We start from the raw sequence: 24,564 nt of genomic DNA on the forward strand, positions 1-24,564 counted from the left end.
CACACTTCCAACTCACATTCTCTCAAGTAGCAGATTCTAAAGTCATTAATTGTAGGATAGCTCCCCTAGGGAAACCATGTGCTCAAACCTTGAAAGGAGGGAATAAAGTTTTAAATCATGGCCACAGTGTAAAGAGCTTTAAAATGTGGCAGATAGCTGTTTATGTGTCCATAGCTCCTGTTTTTCTTGTCACCTAGTTCCTGTCTATACTTCCTGAGGACAGTAAGTTGTGAGCACAACACAGCAGTTCATCATAGGAGTTGCTGAAAACATATTTTTAATTAATTATAGATTTCATGATATTTGTTTCCTTTCTTAGTTAGTTAAAAGACAGTTGATTTGGTCCTTGCTTTCTTTGTCCAGTGTAGAAATAAATAGATTAGTCAGAGGGTTTTGTTTTACCTTCCATTGTGCTTAGTATGAGCAAAAGAAAAGCTGAGATGAGTTCACTTTAATAGCTGGTCAATTTTTGACTTCTTCCAGACATAGTTTAGATAATTTTGTAGGTTTGATGTCTCCTGCATGTAAGAGATATCTAAAGAAAGATGCAATGCATCATTTAGGATCTTGAGGAGCACTGGAAGTATGCAAGAACTGTTAATGATGGGTGTGTGCTTTGAGCAATAAATGCTCCCCATGCAGGACAGGTCTGTGTGTGTCCAGAGATCCTGTACCTGACCTTTTCCCAAAGCCAGAGCACAGTGGTGTGTTCAGTGTCTGGCTGGTACTTTCTGGCAAGAGCAGTGTGAGCTGCTTAGAAGTTACTGTAGATTATTTTGGCCTAGGACCTCATAAGTCTTGGGTGGTTCTACTTGGCAACTCTTCTCTGCTCTTCTAGAACACAGACCAGCTTGGGGACCTCTCCACCCCATCCCCTCGTTAACTGCTGAGCAGAGCAAAACCAGTGTGTGTTGGGAGAGTCTAAAACCTTGTGATTATGGTGCTGTGTGGCTTTCACCACACAGTCATGAGAATATTATATTCAACTAATGACTCCCTTCTGAAAGCATAATTGAACACTAAAGCTGAGCAAATGTCATGTATTTATTTCATGTTCTTTAAATCAGGAAATATGTTTTAAATCAAAATCTTTGATATTCAGCCAGCTCTGCTTTGGAATATTCCCTCTCTGGTAGTACAGGGATCCAGAGCCTGTCATGTCTAGGGTTGGCACTGTCTTCTACCCTCTGTAGGGTGGAAATGATCACTCCAGCAACAATTTATATTGACAGATTAGACAGACAGATAAAAAGGTGCATGAGTCTATGTGAGTATTTAATTTCACTAAATTCAAAATGAGGAGAAAAGCACTATGGTCCTTTTTGTTTGAAAGAATTTTTTTCTGCTTAATTTTTAAATAAGGTGAATTTATTTACCAAATAGAAAGTATTCACAGTGTGTATTTGACTTATAAACATGTTGCTCCACAAATCCATGCACTTCCTCCTGAAACAATTTAGATCATAAAACTGTTTGTAGAAGTTACAAATGTTAGCCAAGCAAAAATGAAGCAGTCTAAAGTCTTAGCACAAACCCATTTGTGGACTGATAAACCCATTTGCAGACTGATAAAATGAGTGTAATTTATGGTCGAGATACCTTATTGGCATATGTATTAAAGTTCAGGGATATGTCTATTTTTCTTAGTATTGCATTAGCTGTAATTTCTATGTAATGCTTCAATTCATTTATATATTTGCACAACAGACTATCAGATAAAAAAGTGCCAAAATGTGTATAAGGAGGTCATCACTTTAGCTTAATTGCACACAAATTTCCTGCAGACTCTGATGCTTAAGACCAATAACGAGACTGCTACAGCTAGAATAAACGCATTAGCCTATAAATTTAGAGCTTCTACCTGCTTTCCAAAGGGAGAATCATCTCTAAATGAGCCTAGTAACATTGATTTGTGATTAATCATTTTACTTGGTGACTCATCTATGATCACAGTACAACAAAAATGTCATGTTTGCTTAGTGGCATTAGCACCATTTATCTTCTCTGCATTCGGAGAATTGCCTTGTTGTCAATGTGGGACTGGGGCTGAACAGTACGGTTGTTAAAGGACTTCTGATGTCAGTTTACCTAAAGCAGAGTATAAACAAGAAAACAAAAAATGTTTTTTAATACATGTTCCCATCCTTAAAATTTAATTATTCCACTTGATCAGGCCAAACCATTTGCAGTAATGATCTTGCGTCTGTAAAACAAAATTAATTTAACCTTGAAAATTGGTATTATTCAAGTTGCCTCTGGATTTTTCTTTTTAAGGCCATCCCTGCAAGTTAACTCTGCTTTTTAGACAGTTTTGCTTTTCTTGTTGCAGAGTGAACCCAACCCTCATTACCAAATGCTTGGCTTTGCCAAGTCAGGGGCCAGGGACTTCTGGATGTCAAGTTTGCATAGGTGTTCTCTAACCCAATCTTCCTTGACCAGGGGAAGGTCTTCATTCCAACATTCCTTTACCCTGGTCTCCTGGGTCAGAGATTCCTGAGGGTTGGTCTTGTCAGTGAAGACTGAAAGTGATAAAAATGATTCATGTTGAGTGTCAGATCTGAGAAAGAGAAAACCCAACCCAACAACCTTCAGAGGAAACTTTGATTTAAAGAGCAAATGGTACAACCAGAAGGTTTGGTGAGAATGAAGAATTCACACCCGCCCTGTATTGCCTGTTCAGTGTCTTAAAAAGTATGAGTTAGATCTCTGCACCTTGAATTTACTGAAAAATCATTAATACTTGCATGTATCCATAAATACAGCTGGCCTCTGGTTATGCCTTCAGAGGTTTCTTGTGACTATGGAAGCTGACTGTTATCTTTAAAGGAAGAGACACAGTCTTGCCATTTCATAAGGGCATTGGCGAGGCTTTAATAAATATTGAATTTTATTGGATAATACATCTGGAGAAGGACATATCCATGTGATAAAACCTAAATTCAAAAAAGATCCAAGCATTCATTGCTGCTTCTGTGACAGTGTTGGTTTTTTCCTTCAGCTTTACAACTGAGCCTGCTGCCTCTGTGAATTTAGTGATGATCAATGTGAACATGCTGGAACTGTTTACATGAAGTGAGCTGAATCATTCAACCTAATATTCATTTGTTTGACTAAAGCCTCTTTAGAGCCACTTGTGATCTGATGACTAACGTGGCACAAAGATGCTAATGCTCAGTGTATACATAAATCATTAACTACTTAATTTGGATTTGGAAACCTGAGGCAACAGAATGCTCCATGGAGAAGTAGCTATATTTATCTCTCTCCATCCTGAACCACCTGTCTCCAGAGACCTGGAATGCATTAGAAAAATTAATGTAATGACTGATCTAAATCTAGGTTCTCTGTTCCAGAAGAAAACAGCATTTTTTCAAGTAGATAAGCGTGGAAATCTAGGATCTGTTCTCTGTTCTGCTGAGACAACGAAAATTGACTTGAGCAGTCCTGCTGGAAAAAGTAAGAGTTGAGAAGAATCTGAGGGCAGCCATAATTTTTTTCTAAAATATTTTTGGAGGCTGTCTAGGTAAGAGTGTTTGTGGAAGAGAAAAAGGAATTTTGGTCCTTTTTTGACTCCATGGAGTAGGACTTGATGTTTTAAAGTGAGACTGAAAGCCTCACTTCACCAGTATTTCAGCCCATTCCTGAAGGCATATTTAACTACATTTCTTTAGTGAATTGTGTTGGCACTGATGAGAGAAATCTGTCTTCCAAACTGATAAGCTCACCTGCTAGATGATGTGAACAACTTCCTGCCATTCAGAGCCAACTTTTCCCCTTCTTGTCACTGTTATCCTGTTCCTTACCCCTGGTTATTTATTAAAGAGCTGTGGCCCACTGGCTAAAATACCATAAAGAATATTATTTATAATGAAGCCTAATGGAATGTGTTCAGGGATCTCTGTGCTCTTACAGGGCACTAAACTGCAAAATTCATAAAGGGAAATCTTGAGACTGGATAAATTTTTAGATATAAATTGGCATTGAGAGAGAGGCATTTCATAATGATGTCAGTGAATGAACTCCATCCTCTGAAGCTTTGGTTTATCTCTTGTTACATAAACAGGGTTAGGTGCATGTGTTTAAGTATGCATAGAGCACCAAAGCTGCTTCTCTACCAAAGCCAGTTGATCCTATGTCCATTCCTGCCAGTCCAAGAGGTGTTACTGCCCAGTTCTTAGAGGGGAAAACTCAATGTTATGAGCTAACCTGGATCCTGACACAAGCTGGACCCTCCGACCTTCTAACTGGCTTAATTATTTATCTATTCATTCTTTAATACTACACTACTACCAGATGGGACCTTTTTTTCTTCATTTGAGCTATTAATTTGATCCTCTTATGTAAAAGTATGGCAATTGATAATCTACTGGCATGTTGCTTTTTTTTTTAGTTTGAGCCATGTTATGTTACTCTGTGTTGTTAATGATGAGCATGACTTTCAGGAAAAAATATTTTGTTTGCTATTTCACTAGTATGTTGTTTACCTGAATGGAAAGCTTGGTCCACCAAAGCTGAATGTTAGTCACATTTTCTATTTAGTAAAGCAGGCAGTAAAAAAATTATTATGTTTTAAAATCAGATGACCTCACTCAGTCTTAGAGAAGCATTACTTAAATATTTAATGACAGCTTATCCTAAAGGGTTTGATCTGTCCTAGATAAAATGTTTGCTTTGTCTTTAAATATATAGTATTTAAACCCTGCTCCTTTAGATGTTTATGGTAATACAAATTTGGAAAAGTGATATGCAAAAAAAAAAGTGTTGGAGGACAAACAGGAATTATCACACACTTCAGAGAAATCAAAATCACTTCAATATACAGATTTTAGCAGTGTGCTTTTATTTAGCTTAAAAGCTGGAAAGTGAAGTTTAAGGGGCAAGTCAATATTCTCACAAGGACTTGTTTTACTTCATGATATAAAACTTGGAGATTACTTGTCAGCTACATTAGTTTTTAAAGTGTTTTTACAGTGAGTGATACATACACTTCGGAAGAAATAGTTCTTTTCCAGAGATAGCATTTTAATTCTATTTCAAATATTGAGTGAAGAAAGCTCCAAAGAATTTAGTACAATAAACCATTGCTATGTTCAAGACAGTAATATAAGGGGTGGGTTTTTTGTTTTTTTTTACGGTTGCTAATAGCAACTTATGTGGCGAACATAAGTACAGCAATTTAAAAGGACACTGTGGTAATGTGAATTTCTTCAAGTAGTTAAATACTAATGTCTTTCACCACAACATCAATGTCAGCTCTGCTCCCAGTCAAAAAGCAAAGGACAAATGAACTTACCATTTTCATTTGCTTTTTTGAATTGAAGGGTTTTCAAAAACCTGACAATAGCCAGTCTAGTCTGTAATTTTAACTTGATTTATTTGAATTAGTGAAATCTTCAGTAAATACATCTCAGTACACTTCTTAAATATTTCCCCAGAGAGATTAAACATCTATTTACTTTAACTCCACTAGTGCTCACAGACTTTTAATTGCAGTGCCTGACAAACTTTTCAAGAAAGGGAAAGCGAAGAAAGAGGAAGAGAAGGTCACTGCTGTAGAGAGCCATTGCCCTGAGTGGGAGCACTGGGTAGCACACTTCAGCAGCTCCTCTGAATGCCAGGCAAGTGTGTTTGTGTGTTGGGAAGCATAGCTGGATCATTTACGCTACAGATTTCATTTGTATGTGTTATTAGGAGGAGTATTTGTCTACTTCTGGAGAACTTGCCTTTCTGTGTGGTGTTCCCATCTGCTTGCTGCATCTGCGTGCACATAAGAGTGGCTGCACTCGTGTCCTTCACCTTAATCTGTGTTTGGGGTGACTGTTTAATAGAAGAATATTTAAAGCAAAATGCTAGTGGTAGTCCCATGTGTAGTGTAAATGCAGCACAGACCTGTCAGAAGAGCTTGGCAATAAAATTGAGTAATTATCAATGTACATCCTTGAGGTGGAGTTCCACCCATGGTAAAATCAATGTCAACAGTTTAGTTGATTTTAGCCTTGGGTTTATTTGCTCTTTGCTGCTGGTAACCATGGTATGGCATGTGTAGTTCTTAAGGAAGAATATGTGCTGTTGTTTTCGTTTGAGGCTTTATTGCAAAGGCTGTGGAAGTTGACAACAGGATTTTTCCTATCCACAGCAAGGTCTGGACTTGGCAATGTCAAAATGGGAGTAAAAGGCCTGTTCTCTGTCCTCTTCCTTCTCCATCTCTGCAGAGTCCCCCACTAACACTCTTTGAGCCATCCTAGTTGAAATGGCAGAGACAAGTGCAAGTAATCTCCCCCATCATGGCATTGCTGCCCTCACAAAGATAATCCCACTGGGCAAATGTATTGGATTGACTCAGAAGTATTTTGCAGAATTTACCTTTAATTCTTTGTTTCCTGCCATTGCTGCTTCTGCTGTCCCAGGAGTTCTCCCTTCAAAGTAGTAGTATCCTGGCTGCCTGGGACTTACCCTGTCAAACTGAGCAACACAAGTAAAGAAAGTGAGACACACAAAAGATCTCTTTTGCAACAGAAACAAATTGCTTAAGAAAGAATTCTTGCAGACAGGAGGCTTCTCTATCAGTGCCACATCTGCAGTGGCCTCTCCCTGGCTTTGGGAGGCATGTTTCCACATTGGCTTCAAGGAGTGAGGAGCCAGCCTTGCTGATTCAGTGCACTAATGGAATTGCTTGGCTGCAGTGGGCTCAGAACTGTCTTCTCATGCCCTTTTAGTGTTTTTGAACAAATCCGGGCTTAACTGAGAAGGTCATTCTCTACCCTGGTAAAGCTTCTGGGAACTTTACAAGGGGAAAGGTATGATCAGTATTTTCAAAGATATATGAATTTTCTGCTATAATTAGGTAGAATATGGACATAGCATTATAGGTTCAATTAAAAGCATGTCAATAAAAGGCAGTTGTGTGCTACATAAAAGATTCTTTTGTTAAAAACTGGCCTGAATTACGACTGTTTTATACACATTAATTTGCTTTGTACATACAGAATGGAGCCGATTGAACAGCGTGATTGTCTGACGAGAGCTGAAAAGCAGCACTTGCTGTAGGTAATTTAAATTGAGCCCTATTATCATTTACGGATTTATTCTGCTTAGAATCAATAAGATGAAAAAGGGTCTGAAAGCTTTACACTAATGCTAATCACTTCTGGGTCAGTAACTCCTTGTGTTTAAGTTATGCATTTCTTCCCTGTATTCACAGAGCTACTTGGAAAGTGAAATATTTAAAATATCTTCCACTGAAGAGAATCTTCCCACTTCTACTTCACAGAGCATTCAGCATTGATAAATATTTTGTTGTACTGAAAAAGATCCCTGAGAGGGAAGTGACACCAGCCAAAAGAACAAAAGAGATGCTTTGGAAAGAAGCTCAGCACAGAGTGCCCTGAAAAATTTGTTATAAAGCAGCATTCTTGGTGGCTGGAGATTCAACTTGACCCTAGGATGCAAAGCAAAGCTGGGTTCGGGTAGCTGCAGTCATTTCACTTTCTGTTATAGGAACAATTTTACTCCTGGATGATTTATCTTTTCAGTTTAGAGAGGTATCAGGAGTCCCAGGATGGGAAGAGAAAAAATAAGAGAGGCCAGAACCAAGGTGATTTTGGTATAGAGATGCAATCAAGAGGGAATACAATGAAAGGAATGTATATGTATAAAGCTGAAAAAAGGCTAAAATGACCCCAAAAAATCAACTTGACAAATTTATTTGTCCAGTAAGACCCTGGTTACTCTTTTGGGGATGCAGGCAAAGGGTAAAGGTGTGCTGTGCTGAAGAGTTGTGTTTAACAAACTGGAGGAGAGCTAGCAAGTTCTTATGAGGAAGAAACCTAACCAAAACATCACTCTGAGCAAGGAGCCACGGTGAATTTCCTACTTCTCCAGATTGGATTTGTTGTTTTTGAAGCTCAGGAACTGGTGGTAAAATTATGGCCTAAAGAGAAGGTGAGGGGAAATAAAAAAAAGACAAAAAAGGACAGACCCCTGTCACAAGAGGATGTATGCTCCATGAATGCCTATTTGTGTCACCTGTTGGCTGTGCAGTAGTGGATGGACTGCATCCCCTGCAGAGAAGCCAGGAAGGGTAGTGAAAGAAGTGATCTGGATCTCTTCAGGAACTGGATGTGCACTGCCATGATAAGCCTACGGCTGTCTGAAATCTGCTTTTTCACCCAGAGCAGCAGAGAAGAGACAGAGTGTAAGTGAAGGGCTCCTTGAGTCCCAGTTCTGCTGTTTCTGCTGACTCAGCCCCTCCCAGCTTTGCCAGGAAAGATCCGTTCTGCAGGTTGAGAGGGGGCCCAGGTGATCCCTTTGGAAATGGCTTATGTGGCAGAGCTGAGGCTCAGGATCCTGAGGGCACTGTAAAGCAGAAGGGTGAGTGATGCTCCTCTCCCTGAGGTGATCGGGCTTTGTAGGCAGGGCACAGTGTGGCAGAGGACAAAATGTTTTGCCTAAGGCATATAGAGGTGCAGGGGCAGAGTCAGAAGTAGAATTAGACTTTTGAGTCCCAGGTGAGTGTCCCAGCCTCTGCACCCTGCTGCATCTCTGTTCAGGTACAGGGAGGTTAGTTCTGGATGATTAAACCATCAGGGCTGTTACAACTATAGTTCATTGCGTGCAACATTGTTGGAGCAGGTTGCCAAATCTTTGTTATTTCATCAACGAAGTGGCTTCCCCTCCTCATACTCAGTTTCCCCAGATACCTGAGAGTACTACTTCAGAGGTTTAACTTTTTTTTATTAAAGTGTTTTAAAAAACATGTTAAACTTTTCTTGTATTAAAATGGGCTGGAGCAGCTAATACAATCTCTTGCAGTAAATAGCCATAAAAACATCAAAGGTTTTGATAACTGTTAGCTATATATTTTGTAATGCCTATTGTATTTCCATTTTGTTAGTTCTATTTAAAGAGCAGTATTATCATGCCCCATTTCCTGTTAGATAGTTCTATTTGTCCGCTCTACAGGAGGCAGGAGATTTTAGGTCCAAAAGAAATTATCTCTCAGTAAATTACTCCTAACTCCATTATGGAATACTAAGCACTCTCCCCTTACTGTGTGAGCAGCTTGAAGAGATAACATTGCAATTTATTTATTTGTTTTGTCCCATGTATATAGGTGACACACGAACTCATCTGAGCAGAGATGGTGATAACTGACAGGTACATTAGATCAGACATATATAGCAAAGTTTACTTTGATTATGTAGTAAGTGTCAAGATGTACAGTAGCTGATGTCAGTTTGATCTCTCTTACAGCATATAATGGCTTGTCTTTTTCATGGTTGAATGGACACTAATTTTTGTCTAATAAGTAAGCTATCAGTTGAGTGTTTTAGAGAGTAGCCAGAGTTTTTTATCCTTCTGAAAGGGAAACCATTCGTGAAATTATTTTAAAATTTGTTTGGATTGCTTGTTGTATTCATTTTTCTCCTTCTAAAGTCCCCTGTTTACTCCAAGGTACTAAAGATACAATATTTTCTAAGGACCTGCTGTGAATCTGTTGCATTGTGTATGAGACCTTTCCATATTGAAATAGTAGCAGAGAACAGAATATTTTCTATCTATGTATCTGATGTATAGCTGCCAAACTATAAAGTCTGTATGTAACACCTTTTAAACTTTAAAGGGAGAGAAGCAACGATGTTCTGGCTTTACAACCCCCATCCTTCTCCTGCAGGAATTATCTAAGACTGTAATTTTGTAGGTTTGTTTTATTATTATCATGCAGCCATGATTTGTGAGTTGTGTTTATGAAAATAACTTTTAAAAATACATTTTGCAAGGCATAATATTAGCTGATTAATAATGGACTTAAACAAACCTAAAAAAACAGAATCCCAAAATAACACTGGCAAACTCTGGAAGTGAAGGGTAATGTTCTGGGTTGTCCAACATGGCTTAGCTTCGTGGCACAAGGGCAGTTCCAGGGGGAAAAAATATTTACAGTGAATAGCAATCTCTAAATTTGGAGGAATATGCCAATTAAAATGCAACTTTCTGGCTACTACAAGTATGGCAGTAATAATTAACATCTCTGAACCCTGTACTGTATACATCAGTGGGACCAGAAAGTCTCAGTTCTGCATGGTTAGATCTTCTCTTGTGCAGACATCTGAATGGCCTGCACTGGTTTTTATTTCTCTGATCAAAGCGCTCTTCCACAAGCAAAACTGCTGAATGCTTCAGTGTTCAGGCTGTGGATAATTTCAAATATTTGACTGCAGCTTAGCCATGCATCTTTGTCTTAAGAACAGTTTTTCTTGAAAATATTTGAAATGGCACCTTCATAAGTAAAATTCTGTAAGAGTCAATAGTAATGGCCATGTCTGGCCACCTGTGCTAGAAACAATAAATGAGGTTGTCTCCTGCTTTCTCATAGACTCAGGAGGAGAACTTGAGATGCAGATTGAGTTCTTTCTAAAATTGAGAATTTTGTGAGTGCTCTAGTAATGCTTGGTGCTGGTCTCGGAGCTCACCACAGTCCAAAGCAGAAACCCTGCTGTGGAGCTGGGAGCTGAGTAAGAATTTCTCCCATTTGCTCCTCTGTCCTCCAAGCATAGCCCCCTCACTCCTTTGCTTTCTCTTTGCTCAGCTCTGTACAAAGAAGCTGAATGTTTACAGTGCAACTGCTAAAACATCACCTGAAAACTTTATTGCTGCTGTCAGCAACTTCTCCACTAGTTCAGTTTGAGAGAGCACTAACAGAAGTAAGACTGAGATGTTTTCATAACTTACTGATAAGAGTGTCTCCAGGCTCTTCTCATACATTAACATTGCAGCCTGCTTCACTTCTCTTCCTATATTCACTTTGGGATATATAGAAAATAAGGCTATAATAATGCTGTCCTTTCTTGTCTTCTTTCACAAACATTAATCCCATGATTTTTTATCAGTACAAAATAACCCTGGAGATAGGGCAGTCTGTGGATCAGCTTCTATGAAACTAGAAAACTGAAATTATTGTGTTTAATTGCGTGTGAAAGTCAACTTTTGTCAAAATCTCTAGCTGTGACTGGGTACTTACAAAATGCAATGTATTCTTTTCTTTAGCAGATCACCTAAATACATTTTACTAGCAACCCTTTTGAACCAGATGAAACTGTAATTCAAGCTGTCTTGTCTGCTTCTGCTTTAGTTCACAATAATGTCACTATGCTGCTCACACCAAAGCCTCACACTAAAGTTTTTATCTGTAACAGCTACATCAGGTATTTTGTCCTAGTTTTTCTGCAGGTCATTGCTGTTAAGGTATAAAATAAAAAAAACCCCAACAACTCAACTAAACCCCAACAATCCTCCATTCAGTTATATTTTTAATGTAAAAGTTTTGTTACTCCATCAGTGTGACTTTGCAAGCTCCTCCCAATCTTCCAGTGACTTCTGCCAGCTGTCACAGAGCAATTCTCCATCTAGAATATAGGAAATGTTTCTGCAACCGACAAATGAAGTTAAAATATTATGTTCCTTCCAGGAATTGTGCCTTGACGTGCTGCTTGGCTGAACATCTTCAATCTTTCAAGGTTTTCCTCATACTTTTTTGAACATATATGTTAAAGGGTGGGGGACAGCATGGCCAAGGGCTGAGGAGAGGACAGGCAGCAGGCAGAGCTGGCTTCTTGCTGGTGCTCTGCTGCTCCTGTGAAGTAATGCCTCAATTTCTTGAAAATTAACGATTTGTTAAAATCCCAATAATAGCAAAAAGGAAAAAGAAAGTTCTGATTTAGGGAAAAACATCTGAAGTTTGGGGATGTTTCTCCCCTATGTTACTTTTCCTTTGATTTCAGGCATCTTTCGCAGGATGAACAAGTGGAGCAAAATTATTACCTGGCTGAAGGAGAGAGGAAGTTTTACAGAGAAATTCCTGTTTACGTGGTTTAGCATAAAGTCAGCAGATCTCTGTTTCAAAAATGGCAGTGCACTGGGATTTATTGTTCAGAATAAGGAGAAAAAAAAGTAACATCCCGCTCTACCGTTGGCAAATTTGCAGCGAGGAACCCATTGAAAGCTGGTGGTTTACATCTCATATAACTTGAAATAAAGGACTCACTCACACATTCATAATCAATACAATTACTTCTACTTTACATGAATTAAGTAATTTGTATGGCATTACTGTTTGGGGCATTTGTATCCCTATTCAGAGCACTTTTTCAGTATTTCAGTCCCACTGATGGTAAAGGCAGGTGCATGCCAGTTACCCACAAAACCAAGGCAAAGCTCTATGGGGAAACTCTTTTATGTTCATCTAGATTTGAATTTGTAGTCCCTTTCCAATTACTGCGCTAATTGTTTAAGAGATTGCTAGACTAAAAAAGTTTTTAATCACTAATCTGTTTTTGAAAGGAACTTATGGGCTCAAAACCTGAACTACATACTTCTTAAATTAATTTTCTTCGTGAATACTTCTTTCTCAATACAGATTTGTGAGTCAGAACACCCTACTGTGCTTGTTTCTTTGTCTTTTCTTCAAACACCTGGCCTATTATTCTCTTTTTTTTTCTCCCAACAAAATCGCTCTTTCTTTGTAGGCTAGGTTCTGATGATATTATGTCACTGGAAATAAGGAAATTTACCCAACGGCCTATGGTACCAGAACTGAATTTGGAGCAGAGAACAAACTGAACAAACTTGACAATTCAGCCAAACGTGAGCCCTACAACAGAAATATTTGTCAGTGTTTCCTGAAGAGATATCAATATGCTGCAGGATCTTCCAACAAAACACCTTGAAAAATTGTGACATGGAGGGAAAGTCAATAGGTTTAATTTGGAGATAGAGGTTTTTCCTTAGTGGGATGGTGGCTGTAGAAGGTGGATGGGGTTGGGGGTGTGTTTAGATCTGTGTGGCTTTGGAAATCCTCCCATATATTTTTACTTTCAGGAAAACCAGACAAACCCAATAAAACAACCAGGACTCCAGGCCTACTTCAGTTGAAACCTGTGCTGGGAAAAAATCTTGATGTCACCCAGAGAAGATCTGGGCTGTGACCCTTCTTTATTCAGAAGAGAGGCATAGGGGCAAATCTTGCAGTCTTAATACAGATCAGTGTAGGCTTTGCCTAAATTAGGACTAAAGAATTTAGTGCACAAAGCAAGATAAACTGTTGGGAAATAATTGCAATGTTCAGTGGGAGACACTCTCTGTAAAATGGCTGACCTGTTTAGGATGTGGGAGGCTGCACACCCCATTGCCCTGAGAAAAGCTAGGAAAGCAAATGTCCTGACTTGGTTCACGGCAAAGCTGTTGACCCGTGTGCAGCTATGAAATCGGGCTGAAGGTTTTTCAGTTAATTGCTCCTCAACATTTTTTAAATGTAATTTTAATACTGTGTCCATAATAGATGGTAATTAAGCCTCTTGATTTAAATTTGAAACATACTGAATAAGTAAACTTTCTTCCCTTGGTGTGATATTTCATTGTAAGATGGTAATAATTAACATGAAAAGCTTTCTGAGTTTTGGTTACAGACACACTGATTCCTAAGCTGATTTCAAGTGTTGCCCTGCATATTTATTTTCATAATATCATTAGCTCTCACAGCTGGATTTCAATTCACACGAAAGAATGGAAATTTCTTGGAAGGACTCATTAAAGCAGAAAAAATGAAATCAGCTTAAAGAAAACCTCTCTGCATTTCAAACTAAAACCAGATGAAACATCAATAAGATATATTCTCTACCTGTACCCATTGGGAACTGCTGGTGGTTGGAGACACTGTCTTCCATGCAGACAGCACAGGGATGACAGCTCCTATTTAATCAGGAACAAGGAGCAGAGGGTGTCTTGGAAGAAAGGTGCCCTCTTGTAAGGAGAATTAGGACAGAGCAACAACCAATCAAAACTGGCAAGGGTTTAGGAGCCAGCCCTGCTGTCCAGCCCTGCAGTTCCCAGTGGTGTTGCAGTGGCTGTGTGTGCTGGGTGGAGGTAGCAGCTCCCAGCTCTGGCAGGAGCTGTCATGCACATGAGTGAAGTTCCTTTGCCACTGAGTGTTTAATTGCTGTCCCTGAAATTATTTCTATCCATAGCTATTGGAAAAATTTTGTTGATAGATGAAAGTTACCTTTGACATAACTGCTGAAATTTAGCTTGTGAATTTGATCCACCCCCATGCCTGAGTGTGATCTCTGTGCCCTGTAGTCAGTAACGGAGATTTTAGTGATTACATAGGAGCTACATGCAATGTATTAAAACAACCTTCAGCTGTTATTTTTCACATGCTGCTTCCAGTGAATTTTGTCTAGGAATTTGGCAAAAATACCTGGGTTTTATTATTATTGCAGAGTTCTTTTCTCAGTGGCTCATGGCAAATGCAGGACAGTTTCTGCTACTTTAAATGAAACAGTGAGAGAGTCTCCTTTCCTGCAGAACCTCTTTGCATTGCTAGAGCCAGACACTGGTGGTAAGGAAAGATGCCACAGAAGCTTGTACAGAACAGGAGTTGTGTAATGACAGTTTTCAAGCCATTAACCTACTTAAAAGGTTAATTTGGAACAAACTCAGTGCTTGAATGGATACCGTGTTGTGCTGCCAGTTGGCAGCCTGGGCCATGAGAGTGGACTGGTGGAAGCAAATAGCTGTTGTGGAAGAAACACACTTAAACTTTCTGTGAGAGGTCCTGGTTACATCACTTCCCCAGCCTCCTGCTGCTCCATGCACAGCACAGCCTTAGTGCTACTCGGGTGGGAAGCTGGCTTTTCCTAACAGTGAAATGCCACCACCTTCTCCTACCTGTGAGGTCTGCAAACCCAGAAATACTTCCACTGTTTTGGTAGGTTGTGACTCAAGAGCAGTCCAACCGATGAGTATCTCAGAGGAAATGGAAAACTGATCTGTCTGATCCAGCAAACTGCCTCTTCTGTCACGTACCAAAGTACAAGCTCAGCAGAGTCTCCAGAAGCAGCAGTGAGGTAGCTGGAGCTCTGCACCTCAACCTGTAGTCTTAAGAATAGTCCCAGAGCTGCTTGGAGAAACAAGTTTTAAAATATACAAAATCTTTTCAGTGTAAATGTATTTGAGGATGGTTCTGAGGAATGAGGCAGCACCAATGGAGGAGTTCTATGCTGTCCCATCAACCTACAGAGACAGAGCTTGCTTGGACCTCAGCTAGAGGTGTGGGAAAGGTGATCTCCATGTGCAACCAGCTATTGGCCTTTCTTTTGTAACTGCTAAGCAACAATTAGCACTTGTATAACTCTGCCATTTGCACAGTGTCATGTTTGTTTAATCAGTCCTCACAACAGCCCTGTGAGGTAGGCGAGTAAGCTGCAAAAGGAGGATACTACTTATCCTCACTTTACACTAAAGCATCTCAGTCCCATGTCCTGGATGGAGAAATTCAGCAAAGACTTTAAAACGACCTGTCTTGAGGCCAGAAAGGAATCCAGGATTTTGAAGACTGTAGACACTTGCTCAGTAAAGACTCAGTTTTCACTCATTCCAACATCAGTCCAAGGAAGAATTTAACACTTCACATTTAGTTTTCACTTAAATTCTGAACCTACTCAAGGCATGAAATGTCTCAAAACGTACAAGTAATCTGTTAACTTACTGGTCTGGTAAGATGTGCCAGAAATCTTGCTATAAGTATTCAGCAACTTCATATTTACAGCTCTGAGCTACTGATTGACAAGTATGTACATACACAGAGAACTACACACAATTTACTGCACACTGATAACCTACTTCCACAGATACAGTTTTCATATACAAAGGTTAAACTTTTTTAACTATTAAAACATTGCCACCCTGAACATAAAGCAAACTTCTTTTAAAAATTTGAAACAAGGTACTCTTTGTACAAACCTAGTTCTGAATCAAAAGCCCATACTGAAAACAGTCCCCATCTCGTTCCTGCTAAGTCTGTCTAGAATGCAATATTTCACTGGCATTTGCACTTCAACATGAAGCATGGTCTCCAAGTTAATAACTGTGTACAGATTCTTACGTCTCAAGTACTGCATGTAAGAGTTCCTCCTGAGAAGTAAGTTAAGGATTGCTTAGAAAACTGGTTATTTCTACAAAGAATTTGGAACCTTTGGACTAGCATCTGGTGAGTCTGGTGATTTCAAAGCTTCAGATTCATTTACAAAGAAGAGATAGTTCCTGTTTCTGTAGTGTGAGAAATTATGCAAGCCAACTTACTACCTGATTTAATGTTGTAATGAAGGAAAACCATCTTTAGCAGGGTTATTCCTTTCAGTCCGTTACTGAAGATACAGGAGCTACAGCTCTGCGTGTGTGTGTGTTTTCTTTTTTTTTAAACGTGTCTCTCTAACGAGAGCTACTTGTTGGAGAAGGCATTCACTTCCCCCTCCGTGGCTGCAGTCTGTGGGAGAGCTCCTAACAAAGTTCTTTGTTAGTGTTTGTAAGACTGGAGATGAGGTTTAATTGAGGGATTTGTGCTGAATGTTCTTTCGCTTTGAGTCTTAGTGCTGCAATGCTTGACGTTTTCCTTTCAACTGCTGCTGGATCAGTGAAGGCAGTAAGAGCAGGGTCTGACGGGGGTCCAGGAGCTTTCATTAGTACTGAAGCTGTTGTCACGAGAGGATTTAAAGCATTGAGAAACCTGTATTTGAAAGAAGTCAATATTATCCAAATTAAGAATTGTTTTGGAGAACAAGTACTTACTGAGTTGCAGCTTCCCCCACCCAAAGTACTAGGAAAAAATGTGCCAAAATTTTCAATTTCTTCCACATGTACATTTTGTTTTAGCTTGATTTTGCAGCATAGTCTCTTGCCTTTAAAAAAAAACAAACCAAACCAAAAACAACCAGAAAAACCCACCCTAAATAAAAAACCAAAACACTTTTAAATAAAATGAAAGAGAGATGATCAGACATGGCATGCAGATACCTAGAACAGCATTTGCTTAACTCCTCATGCTAAATCCTTTCTAAACAAACCTGGGATGCTGCAGATCAGCCTGTTCTCTGAAAGCAATAAACCATCTCATAAAAAGACCAATTTATATGGCTGTTTATACAGCCAATTTGTTCAGATCAACTGATTCCATGTGAAAAGCAGCATTTGTTTGTCTGTTAATGTGGAACTACCACACAAGCTCCAATTTCAGCAAGAGTGCTGTCTTCTATTTTTATAAATATTTTTATATTTTAAATATATATATTTATATATCTACATACCTATTAGATGTATACAGGCACACATACACTACACACACGCTTTTTTCCTATTTTATGGGGTACACTAGAGCAGCAGTAGCATTTTGCTGATAAATTTCAGGTTGCCAGGCAAGAAAGCCCAGACAGCAGGTTCAGCCAAAATGAATTGCTGGAGTGTCTGACTACAGAGAAAGAAAAGGAGATTGGCTGTGGGCTGGTTCTGTGTGCTGAGAGCACATCACCTGCCAAGGGAAATGGGCTGGCTTTTAGCAGGACATGTAAGAGCCAGGAAGATCTCTCTCAATCTCTCTCTCTCAAGCTGTGTCTCTATACATAGCCAGGCTCCCAGTCTTCTGAGAAGAAATGTTAAATACCTTTATTCTGTCAAATCACCTACACATCATGTCTGCCTGCAGCCACATCTTTATGGTGTATAACCTGTGTTAGCCTGAGATAAGGATGAAGCTGCAGCCACCCGGGTCACAGCAGTCTGTGTGAAGACTAGAGTTCAGTGAGACCAAAATTGCAGTAAGTATGCACAACTGGTCTTCAAAAAAACAATTACATGTTAATTTTTTACTAGCATGGCAAACCTAAATCTTGCTATTCCTATTCAAGCTATCCTACATGGGAACTAACCCATTTTATTAAGTTTATCTCTCTATGGGAACACATTTATTGAGAACGTGTGAGTATCAAACTAATAAAAATGCAGCATTTTTTAACGGTTTAGAGATTTAGAAAAAAAATAATTGATTCTGTACCTTCCAAAATGTGGATTTAAAATAGGATTTCTGAAGAGAGAAGTCCAGGTAAGGCTGTTGAGGCCAAATGGCCCTAAGGTTGAAGGGCTAAAAGCTGGAGACATAGATGGCACAGCCAATGTTGAAAGAGGCATTGACCTCCACGTGGGATCTAGGAGGGGAGAATGACTCAGTGGAACATCCAAAAATAGACCAAGTGGGTGCGTTAAGGAGATTCCTGGAACAGTCCCCAGAATTTCATTTTTTTCACGTTTTCTCCACTTTGCCCTTCTGTTTTGGAACCAGACCTTCAATAAAAAATTATAAAGGCATTAGATGAACTTACTCTGTAGCTTGTCTTACCAGATACTACTGCACGCATTGATGCAGGTGGCAAAATATTTACTGTTAAACCATATGTTTTAAAGCCATTGTAACACCTATCACCTGAAAACTCATGAGCAGTTATTAAAAATTATCATTCTCCCTTTCACATAAGCTATTTATTGAAAGTTAAACTTCAACAAAGCCATTCAAGAGGTGGCTATTTCTGTACAGATACCTCAGGAAGCAACTTAATCATGACTGTAAGAGTAACTAGGCCAAACATATCATGAGCTTTTTATCTTGGTAGCTGCATCCCACAGTTTTATGTAGAGAATTCAAAAGTAAAATGAGAACTTTTGCTATCTACCGTGAATGCAAACAGCACATGAAAGTGATTTACTGAATTGCAGTGAAAGCCAATACTAAACTAGAAAATCTAGTAAGCAGTATTGGAACAGGGTACCAAGCTGTTTCTAAAAGGGCTCTAGCTGCTATTAGGTTTGTGTAGAATGCTGGTGAGTATGTTGCCTCTTCAAGCCTGACTAGTCATTACTTTAGCCCATTAAACATCTTTTAAAGACTTTAGTCAACTGAATCTATAGATCAGAAAACAGACGCTTCACACTGTTATTCTTTAGCATTCACTGAGCAGAACATTCAGACTCAGGATGGCAGGAAAGAGGAGTGAAGAGTATCAGCTCTAAAGTGAGGGAGAGAGAATCTAAATCGAGGATATATAAAAACGCCAAAAATGTGAACACAAAAGATGTTGAACACTCAACATCCAAATGTGACTCAGCAGCTCAGGTTCTTCCAGCCCCCTTGGCAGTGGAGGCTGTTGGAGGTGGATTCTGAACTGGATCTGGATTTGGAAGAAAGGCATTAGCTGTGGCCCATAATCTCATTCAGCAGTCTTGTACATAACTACTGTTGCAATTCAGTGAGCTGCTTGCAGGCACCTCCTATGTATAAAACTTGAATGCGCTAATCAGGATTCAATATTGTAAATAATAATGATAAATAGAGAGTGGTAACACAAGGAAGAAGAGTTGTTTGAAAGACCAATTTGTGTCCTGGATAAAATTATGACTCTCTAAAATTTACTTCTGATTTACAGCAAAGGTAAACTTCAAATATGAGGGTCTTTTACCATAATAATGAAGATGACTTCTTAATAAGAGTCTATCAAAGCCACTAAAGCAAACTAAAATCATAAAATTAAACTGTAAAAATTCAAGTATCAAAAAAATTACAACATGTTCTAAAATTAGTTATTCCTCTGATATTGGTATTTCTGAAATAGTAAAATTCTATAGAAATCTGTATTATGACCTTGGATGCAGCAGTTTTACAGATGCATGCTTTTTCAATAGTTTCTTTTTGTATCCACAATTACATTTCAGTCAAAAAACGTTTTCAAAGAGTTTTAAATAACAACTAAAGCACCTAAAAATCAGGATTTTGGGGGTCCCGGTTTTGCTGTTTGCTTTATCTCAGACACTCCATATAACCATTTCCAGCAATGTGACTTACCTTCAGGTGCTCAAATAACATGAAGTGTGTTTGGAGGGAAGGCCCTTCACACACTGCAGCACGCCCAGCCTTTGTGTCCCTCTGTCAGTAACAACTGCCTCTTTCAGAGCACTCACTCTGGGGTTTTCAGGAGCCAGCTGAAGGACTACTACTCTACTCCTTTCAATGCATATAGTATCTTTACACTGTGAGTTGCTGTTCTCCTGGAGGAGGGATTTATATCCCTCGGGTTACATATATAACTGCCTCGCTGCACAAGCAGTGGGCAGAGGGAGGTGTCTTTAGCAGAAAAGTCAGAACATCAAAATAGTGATGCTGTTACTTAAAATTCTTGAGTGCTTTGACTCATTCTTTGGTCCTTTCTCCAGCAGCCCGTGGCTTTCAGTGGTCAGATGTCTTACGAAGGAATATCTGAACCCCTGAAATGCCAGGCAGCTGTGCCCGTGTGACAGGGAGGACACTTGGTCTGTATTAGCCCAACACAGGGGGCTGGTAAGAAAAAAAATAACTCAATTACTGAGATCAGATGACTTTAAATCACTATTAACCAGTAATCCTAAATATTTGTAAGTGGAGCTTAGCTAAGATCTCATAGCAGAAGATCAACTCAAAGGTGTTAGTGTTTTCCATGAGAATAAAATCCAGTTGAAAAGGCAGTGAACTGTCTCGCACTGCAGATATGCAGATACAGCCTTTCTTAAAAACGATAAATGCTGCCAAGGTGTTCATGGCCTTACTAAATCTTAGCACTGTTCTTCAATCTGTTCTTCATAAAGAAGCCTAACACCAAATGAGATATCTGCTTTCCTGCTTTCTCTGCCTAAAGCAAATCCATTTGATCACTGCAGTGCAGATGTGCACTCTTGACTACAAAATAATTTTTTTAATGTTACAGATAATTTCGGGCTTAAAACCAAACCTTAGTCATCTCTCAGATTTTTTTGTTTATCAAACTGGAAGGAAATGCCAGCATACATATCTAATAATTACCTTTAGAAAAAGGCTGGCTTTCAGTTCCTTAGTGGTACAATCAATGCAAGTGGTAATAGAAGAGCAGATCCATGCCTCATACCTTACACTGACATGAGAAACAGCTTTCAAAATCTACTGCATATATTATAGTCATTAACATTCAGATTAGTCATCTTGAACCTTTTGTTAAGTGGTTTTCCTTTGCTTCAAATAAAAGGCTTAACTTGCCTTTACTCTATTTTCAGACACATCTCAAGTGCCAAACTAACCATAACAGAAACTGCTATACCAGTCTTAGGATTTTTATGGTATGACTGTAATATCAGTGGTAAAACACTGTGGAAAAAATGCATTACTTACTACTCAAAGATGAGTTTTAAACTACCAAGTTAGAATTGTATGCTAAACATTACCCAGATTATATTTGCAATTACAGCATATCTGACAAGAGATTTAGGTCTTTCATAAAGGAAAAGGTGAGCATGTAAAATTTGATAGCTTTCTTGCTGTAATTTTCTTTAAAAATGTATCCTATTTAATTGATGTAATACCTAATGATGCTAAAAAGAAACAGATGTGTCTAACTGTATCGTGTTTCTGCTGCAGATGAATAAGAGGGTTATAATGAGAAAATATAACAAGGATGCCCAGATCAATTATATCTGTAAGCTCATGTTTTAAAACTGATGCGATTTATGGTACTGAAATACCCATGGAATGTTTTACTGCTCACATTAACAAAATAACATATTCTTTTAACTTTTTCCTGTTTTCCTCCCATCCTAACAGTACCAATTATGAGAAGCAGAATGGCAACAACAGATGCAAATGCTACTGAAAAGCACCCCAACATGGCTCCAGGTTATGAAAAGGTTTTTGCAGACTCTCCAACTACCCCTTTCCCAAGGTAAGGAATGCTGCCATCTCCCCTCCTCTATACAAGTAAATAATGGGGGTTGGGTGAGGGGATCTCTTTGAAGTGATGCTGGAATGAGCATATGTTCATGCAAATTTTTTTCTTATTTGTTCACTTTCATGTAAGATTCAAAATGCAAGAGGAGGAACAATGTTGTGCCTGGTACCCGTTTCAGCTGGCTGATGGAAGGCTCTCCCCAGAGAAGCAAACCTCAATTTGAAAACACACCGAGGTGAAGAAATGGTCTGACTAAATTGGGTAAGATCAGTTTGTTCAGTTTACACTTGAGTAAATAAAGAGATACCAGTTTTCATGTCAACTGGTTTAGCCAGGTACCGTGGGACAGGACTGGAAGTCTTCACCTCACACAGGATGCCTTATAGAGCAATTATGAGCACAGGCACATGAGGCAAGCATTTGGGAATTAAGATAGCTTGCTAAGTACAGTACATCACCACTGATATAGTACCTATTCCTATGCCTCCCCTTCCCTCCAGGCTAAGCCCCATTTCCCGCAGGATAAGAACACGTGCACTGGAGCTGAGGCACTGTGCGCTGCAAGCTCACCCTAAACAACTGTGCTGACTCTGTGCCCTGTGCCCAGGAGACCTGTGTTAAGATGTGATATCTTAAGGAGGTAAGGAGGTGCCAGGAACAGCTCTCTGCTGTTCCTTCCATCCACTGTGGATGCATCAGCTCTGCTATTTCCCTTCTTAATTCCTTTTTTACTCCATCAAACATAAACATTTCAATTTCTTCTTGATGAGTCACTGAGAGAAAAGTCCCTCTTTGCCATATACCACTGCACTATTCCTTCACAGGATCTACAGAGCATGTACCCCACAAAGGGAATGTGACAGTAACAGGTAAATTAACAGCTTTCCACCCATGTCTTTTCCACTGTTAAATGCCATGTGTAATTGCCAGAGACTGGGTCATTTCAGTGACTGGAGGTTTTAGGGATTGTTGATGGTAGGAAGAGGAGAGGGCACATAATTTCCTCCAAGTCCAAAAAAGAGAGATGAAAAGTGCATCTAGATATTCTGAGTCACTTATGAAGTACCATTCATACTTCTAAGGCCTTTTCTGAAGATGGTGCATATTAAAAAAAAACCAAACTAAAGAAGTTACAATTTTACAGACATTAGCTAGTGTGAACCATCACCCATCCAGTGACTGAAGTAATGACAACGTATACAAACAAGGATCTGGCATCAACAGTAACAAAGCTACAGGAGTTAGTAGGGCTGTCACACTGAGCAGCTGTACCAGTTCTCAGTCTTTCACAAGTAGGCACAAACCCAGAGCTGTGCTGGAACAGTCAATATCTGATACACAGAACAAGCCAAATTTAGTGCAATTGTCATTTTGAGCTTAAAAATACTTTGAAAGCCTTCACACCTTTTGAAACAACTATTATTTTTTTTAAGGCTATAGTTTCTGTATAAAAAGGATTTCTAGGTTATACAAGAGATGAATCTAAAGAAACTGCTTCTTAAGAGGTAATGTTAAGCAGGAGTGCATAGAGTCAGGAAAAGTTACTAAGGGTCATTTGTAGTTTAAGCAAACTGCAGGCTACAAGTCATTAGTGTCTGTCTCTGTATGATGAAGCTCTATGGGCATTGTTACAATCACAGTCCAGCCAGGCATGAAATTTTCCTGGACAGTGCCTGTCATATATGAATGTCAAATTAATCTTTCATTTGTTTTAACCAGTCATTTAGAAGTGTGACTGTTTTATGGAGCTAAGTTAGAGCAAGAAGAGGGTGTAAACTTCACTGCAGCCTCGGTAAATAACTTCGGATGCCCCACAGAACCCCTCATTTGCTGTGAACCACCTGATTTATTTTTTTTTTTTAAAAGCTGTTTCAGCACTCAGGAGGTAGTACTTGCCTTTAGACCCACGAAGGCGGCAGCACACGCGGGTGTGAAGCGCAACCTGGGAGCGCTCCCGAACCCTTTCCCCGCCGCGGAGGTACCGCGCCCCTTCCCCCGTCCCTTCAGCACCCCCCGGCGCGGACGGGACGCGGTCCCGGCCCCCGCCGCTATTCCCTTCCCTCTCGGCTGAGCACGGGGACAGCGCCCTGCGTTCCCCCTACTATCAGCGCTCCTGGGGCGTCTCTGAGCTCGCCCCCAGCCCCCAGCAGGGTTCCCCGGTACCGCCGCGCCCGTCACTCACCTGCACCCGGGCTTCCGTCAGGTCCAGGCGCAGGGCCAGCTCCTCTCTGCGGGGGCACACACGGTTAGTGCCGGAGCCCAGCGGCCGCCCCGCACGGCCCCCCCCGCCCGCCCCTCCCGCTACCTGGTGAACACGTCGGGGTAGTGCGACTTGCGGAAGGCGCGCTCCAGCTCCTCCAGCTGGAAGGTGCTGAACGTGGTGCGGTAGCGCCGCTGCTTCCTCTTCACCGGACCGGGCGCCTCGGAGCCGGGCGGGCGCCCCCCGCGCCCCTCGGCCGGCGGCTCCTCCGCGGGGCTGCGCGCCCGGACGGGGCGCGGCGGCACCGAGCGCTCCGCGCCTGCGGGGGAGAACCGCGGAGTTACCGGGGCGGGCGGGGAGCGCCCCGCCGCCCCTCACCGTGCCCACCGTTCCGCCCGCCCCGCACCGCCCCGCGCTGCCCCTCACCGTGCCGCCCCGCGGCGGGGCCCCGGCCCAGGATGCTGTCGATGAAGTAGGAGGTGAGCAGGTGCAGGGCCGGCGGGGCGGCGGGGGCCGCGCTCTGCATGGCTGCGGGCCGGCGGCGGGGCAGGGCCCCCGCGCCGCTCCCGGTTTTATGGTGGCGGGCAGCGCCCGGCTCCGCGCCCCGGCATTAGCATTTCATTAGCGCGTGGCGTCAAGGCCGAGGGTGGGACGCGCCGGGCCCCGCTCGCCGCGCAGGGGCCGGGCCGCCTCCCCCGGGGGGCAGGGAGAGCCGCCCCGTCGGGGCAGCCCCGGGGCAGGCCGCTGTCCTGGTGCCGT

General features: G+C 40.8%; 1 protein-coding gene across 1 annotated transcript; it reads right to left on the reverse strand.

The window, feature by feature from the left end:
• Nucleotides 1-15,184: 15,184 nt before the first annotated feature.
• ESX1 (ESX homeobox 1) lies at nucleotides 15,185-24,331 on the reverse strand. The gene is made up of 5 exons (XM_027687127.1): nucleotides 24,232-24,331; nucleotides 23,911-24,124; nucleotides 23,788-23,833; nucleotides 17,882-18,168; nucleotides 15,185-16,561 (listed from the first exon to the last, which is right to left on the reverse strand). Exons 1-5 carry the CDS (start codon nucleotides 24,329-24,331, stop codon nucleotides 16,336-16,338), a joined length of 873 nt encoding a protein of 290 aa, XP_027542928.1. The 3' UTR covers nucleotides 15,185-16,335.
• Nucleotides 24,332-24,564: the final 233 nt, after the last annotated feature.

This window comes from Neopelma chrysocephalum, unplaced genomic scaffold, assembly GCF_003984885.1.
Source record: "Neopelma chrysocephalum unplaced genomic scaffold, ASM398488v2 Primary Assembly neopelma1_73b, whole genome shotgun sequence".
Lineage (NCBI taxonomy): Eukaryota > Metazoa > Chordata > Aves > Passeriformes > Pipridae > Neopelma > Neopelma chrysocephalum.

Bases quoted from the DNA above. Each gene is read 5' to 3' on its own strand.
- ESX1 (XM_027687127.1), bottom strand. From the start codon at position 24,331: ATGCAGAGCGCGGCCCCCGCCGCCCCGCCGGCCCTGCACCTGCTCACC. The intron at 24,125-24,231 runs GTGAGGGGCAGC...TCTCCCCCGCAG, and splicing joins CCCCGCCGCGGGGCGGCACG to GCGCGGAGCGCTCGGTGCCG. The intron at 23,834-23,910 runs GTAGCGGGAGGG...GTGCCCCCGCAG, and splicing joins TACCCCGACGTGTTCACCAG to AGAGGAGCTGGCCCTGCGCC.